This window comes from Aspergillus sydowii (genome assembly GCF_001890705.1).
Source record: "Aspergillus sydowii CBS 593.65 unplaced genomic scaffold ASPSYscaffold_22, whole genome shotgun sequence".
NCBI lineage: Eukaryota > Fungi > Ascomycota > Eurotiomycetes > Eurotiales > Aspergillaceae > Aspergillus > Aspergillus sydowii.
This window is the reverse complement of record NW_024467880.1, coordinates 631-1,632: the sequence shown is the minus strand read 5'-3', so window position 1 is coordinate 1,632 and position 1,002 is coordinate 631. Positions and strand designations below refer to the sequence as shown.

Here is a 1,002-nt window from a genome sequence, read left to right as displayed (position 1 = left end):
GAACAAGTGCGGCCGCTCGCAGAGCGCTGGTATGAGAGTGCTCGCGCTTCACGCGTCGTCGGCCAGCATGCCCGGAATCCACGCACGGAGAGTCGGCAGGTTGACTCCCCGCTGTACCCAGAACTGGACCTAGGGGATGTAAATTCGACACCAGTGACCCCCATGGACGTTGAACCCGCTGCGGCTGAGCGTCGGTCCNTCCGTATTGAGCAGCTGCGGCAAAGATCGGTTCAATTCGAGGTGTCGCCGTCTTCCCCCGCTCGCATCGAGTTCGGGACCGCCAATGCAGACAACACCAGCACGCCAGTGATCCTCCGCTCACTCAGGCAGGGTGATGACGGCGGCAGCTTAGAGTGCCTGATCTGTCATGACGACTCAGCAGACGACATTGTCCATTTGAAGTGTGAGCGGTGCAGACGGAGCGTGCACTTGGGCTGTATGGGGGATTGGCTCGAACGACGGTCGACACGGATCAACTTTAACTGTCCAAATTGGTAAGTATCCCAGGCTGTTCCTATCATCCTCTTGTGTGCCCACCATTGCCCGTACTGACGTATTTACAGTCGCGGCGTCACAAGGTTCGATGCTTCCTACTCCACCGCCGAGACGATGGGCGAGGCAGAGGACGGAGTCGAAGGCGCTGGCGGTAGCCGCACCGCTCGAGCAGAGATCACCTCGGAAGGAGCTTTGGCACAAGACCTCCGCCGGTCCCGTAGGCGAACGAGACGGCCTGACTACTATGCACCNTAATGTGTTTGCATTATCTGGGGTGTACGATAGTCCGAACCCATGTAGATGACTAGGCTACATTCCATATTATCAAGTCTGCTCGGCAGTCCATTCTATTCGTTCTCCCGTCTAGATAGCGTCTAGACAGTATGGTCTAGTTGTTGGACACAAACTGCCCGTGAGAGCACCAAACCCCAGATATCGAATATTGCCCGAGACCCTCGCCGGTTCAAGGCATTCTCCCCATTCTCCCTAGGGACGCTAGTTTGGCAC

At 57.1% G+C, this 1,002-nt stretch overlaps 1 protein-coding gene across 1 annotated transcript; it reads left to right on the top strand.

Moving 5' to 3' along the window:
* Nucleotides 1-162: 162 nt before the first annotated feature.
* Nucleotides 163-750, top strand: ASPSYDRAFT_37458 (PHD finger domain-containing protein; the record flags this gene model as incomplete). The annotated part of the gene is made up of 2 exons (XM_040845539.1): nucleotides 163-494; nucleotides 564-750. 2 exons carry the CDS (start codon nucleotides 163-165, stop codon nucleotides 748-750), a joined length of 519 nt encoding a protein of 172 aa, XP_040696020.1.
* Between the last annotated feature and the right edge of the window lie 252 nt (nucleotides 751-1,002).